This window comes from Pistacia vera, unplaced genomic scaffold, assembly GCF_008641045.1.
Source record: "Pistacia vera cultivar Batoury unplaced genomic scaffold, PisVer_v2 Contig163, whole genome shotgun sequence".
Lineage (NCBI taxonomy): Eukaryota > Viridiplantae > Streptophyta > Magnoliopsida > Sapindales > Anacardiaceae > Pistacia > Pistacia vera.
The window spans coordinates 202,415-205,841 of record NW_022195716.1 but is presented as its reverse complement, the minus strand read 5'-3'; the positions used below and the strand labels follow the sequence as shown (position 1 = coordinate 205,841).

Genomic DNA, 3,427 nt, shown 5'->3' with positions numbered 1-3,427 from the left:
TCAGTTTCTTGTTCCTTTTTTTTTATTGTAGAGCCTGCATGCTCTCTTTGGACGTCTGTGCCTCTTTTGTGTTTATGTTTACGAGCCTATGTGCTCCTTTGTAGGTGTATGTGTCTTTTTTTATTTGAGCCTGCGTGCTTTTGAGACAAGGGCATATGTGCCTTTGTCGTTTTTTGGCCTATGGGCCGTTCATGTTAACCTCCTTCCTTTTGGATATAAAACTTACTTATAACCAAAACAAAACAAAAAATAAATAATAAAAATAAAAATAAAAACTCCGGCAGTTTAATTCAATGTTTAGGATATAGATAAATTATACATAAGCTGAACAAGAATAGCGTGACATATCTCTTGTTTCAAATTAGTATTTAAAGTAAACAGATGTTAATTAAACTTGATAAAGATGATGACTAGTGCTGACGATGATGGCCATTTTTAACTTTGTAGAGTTCAACTGTTCTTCCGTTCAGAGGCTGCAAAGGCCTTGCATTGGTCTTGCTATGTGACGCCAATGGAGCTCTCAAAGCCTCTACCTGCTCCTTCGAAATCGACCTCGCCTGCACAGTTTGTTAACCTACGTCATTAATCTATAGGTGCAGACATCCTAAACGTGCGGATCAATGGTATGCAACTAGTTGCTCTCAGACTTTTGCCTTTGTGAAGTCAGTTTCTAATTGATGACTTTTGATGTGTACTTTAAAAACTTCAGGACATCCGCATATAGAATAACTGATTTATATAAATAAATTAAAAGAAGTACCCTGGCGAGAACAGTCCAGACAACGTCTTCAGTGCATGGGGGAGTAGTAAGAGAACCCATATATCTGTAAAATTTGTTTGTCTTTCGCCTCAAGTGACTGGTATCCAACTTTCCCATTGGAATCTTAACTCCTTTATGACTGCTTGACCCACCCAGCTCATACAAGTATTTACTTATCTGCAATTATCAAACCATTATCATATATTAATATTATCTCCAAGTCTTCTTTACTTCCTAAATTTCTATCTTCTAAGAATGGTTTGTTGCTAAAAACATTTGATACATAATTTTTGAAGCTGGGTAGTTTCATTCATTATTCTTGATATTTTGCCATCTTTGAAGCAAGGAAGGTGTCTGAAAAATTTTATGAAACATCATGAAGGTCTCAGATGATTTTTGGTAAGTTCAGGAGAAATAAATTTTTTATTCTAGTTTCTAGTTTCTTGGCATTATAGAGTAAGCAAAAAGAAGTTTTTGGGAAAGTGTACCTTATTGACAAGTGGATCCGGGTTACCATAATTGTAAAGGATTGAAATAACTGCAGCACTGCCATCATCTGCCAGATGGACTGCATGGAGCTCCGCATGAAATCTGTCATAAATTACAATTCAATGATCACAATTATATTTTAAAGAATTTATCTTATTTGCTTTGCCTTCTTTAATAGTTAATGAAAAAGAGAGTGAGAGAGAGAAAGTAAATTCACAAACGAATATGATGGAAATTCTTAGCTATATCGTTGATATAAAATAGAAAGAGAAAGAGGGGAATAGAATATACATTTGTCCATCAATTTGGTGCTCCGCAGGAGTATGCCAGTGCATTTGTTTGAAGGTGTATTTCTTACCCTTTATCACCAAATCTCCAATTTCTTCCTCATAATGCACCTGCGTATATAAGATTTCAGTTTTTCAATTTCATAGTACAAAATGGGAGCAAGATGTAGAACGCAATGCAAAATATGTTGTGGAAGTTTAGGAACAAACCCCGATAACGAAGCCTAAATTGATGATTGTGGCATTTGCAGCCGAGATATAATTCTTGGCTAAGGGTCCCAAAGTTGTGTCGATGTGGGTTTGTTTGGTTAAAATGTTAACTGGAGACTGGTGCTTCCCCGTTGCGCATGGTGAGAAAGATTTATTCAACCCTCCCCAGTGGTCAGGTCCTTTTAATCCCATGTAACTAAATTCACTTGAAGAATTCTCTGAAAGTAGAGAAGAAACATCACAGAAATTAAGTATATGAAAAGAAGATTATCATAGAGAGAAGTAAGAAGAAAGTACCCTCATCTAAATTTGCGGAAGCAACAACTAGAAGCAATGAAATGGCTAAAATTGAGAAGGGGAATCGAGGAATCATTCTGTTGATTGTTATTAGTAGAATGAACGCTCGAAAGAATAATGAATGAATGATATTTATACGAATATCCGCTAAATTTAGGTGAGGATAAGTGTTGGTTTTTGGGGGTATTTTATGGTAGAAAATTCTTGGTTAATGATCTGTTTACAGAACTAATTCTGAACTTAATGACTTCCTGCATTGTGGCCATTAACCTCTGTTAAGCAACTGAAACAGTTGCCCTCTTAGATTGAATTATGACTCTGGAGTTTGGTGAGCATGGTTAAAACAGAAGACTATCAAAACTACAAATCAAATGAGCACAAGTGAGTTTTGTCACTTGTTGGAAAACAACTAATTCCCTTTCTTTCTTTTTTTTTTCCTTTTTCTTTCCTTTTTTTTAAGTTTTTGTAATGCGCACATTCCAATAAACAACAAACATCCCAATATTCTTACTATCAAACTTAATCATGGAGAATATCACAGATACCCTTAAGGTTTTCAAACCTATCATTTGGATGATAACTTTTACACTTTTTTAAAGGGACCCTCAAAGTTTGAAAACTGTATCATGCATCCCCCTTTGCCCTAATCCTGTTATGTTTCAAATTCTGTTAGATAGGTGAAATAGTAACTTTGGTTTCTAGAAAGTGAGGTAAAATAGTAACTTTAACCCAAGGGGTTGGCCTAGTAGTCAAAGAGGTTTGCACCATTCCTTAGTTCTTATTAAACTTGGGGTTACCTACCACAATAATATTGTGGTTACTGGTCTTTGGGCTTGTAAGGTGTTCAATAGACCGAAGATTAGTTGAGGTGCACCAAATGACCCGAACAACTTTTTACCAAAAAAAATAATAAATAATGTTGAAGAAATATAGTAATTGTTGTTATAAGAAATGTTTTGTAAACCTAATGACAATGTAACGAAGTAGGGCAAAGAGGTATACGTGATAAAGTTTTTAAATTTTGAGGGTCTATTTGATAAGGCAACGGGGTATCGGGGAACATTTATCAAATTTTAAGGGTCTATTTGATAATAAAAAATGTGAAAATTGTCATTGTGGTGATAAAATCATAATCCTAAAGGAGTCCATGACGCTAGTTATAAATAGGGGAATTGATTAAAAAGCCGTGGGTGTTTCCACTTAAATCTTTACTTTAATTTTAATTATTATTGTAAATCAACAATATGGCATATAATTTAGGCTTTATTATTGAATGAGCAGATAGGAGTGATGTGAGCCACTTCAATTCAATGACATGAAAACGATCAAAACTCATCAGCAGACAGAAGCGAAATCCATATGGAAGTTGGGGTCTAAATTAAAG

At 34.8% G+C, this 3,427-nt stretch overlaps 1 protein-coding gene across 1 annotated transcript; it reads right to left on the bottom strand.

The window, feature by feature from the left end:
- Positions 1–284: 284 nt before the first annotated feature.
- On the bottom strand, positions 285–2,389 carry LOC116125370 (alpha carbonic anhydrase 1, chloroplastic-like). The gene is made up of 6 exons (XM_031411110.1): positions 2,044–2,389; positions 1,747–1,964; positions 1,541–1,647; positions 1,249–1,351; positions 761–937; positions 285–557 (listed from the first exon to the last, which is right to left on the bottom strand). The coding sequence occupies exons 1-6, from the start codon at positions 2,117–2,119 to the stop codon at positions 411–413; spliced, it is 828 nt and encodes a 275-aa protein (XP_031266970.1). The 5' UTR covers positions 2,120–2,389; the 3' UTR covers positions 285–410.
- Between the last annotated feature and the right edge of the window lie 1,038 nt (positions 2,390–3,427).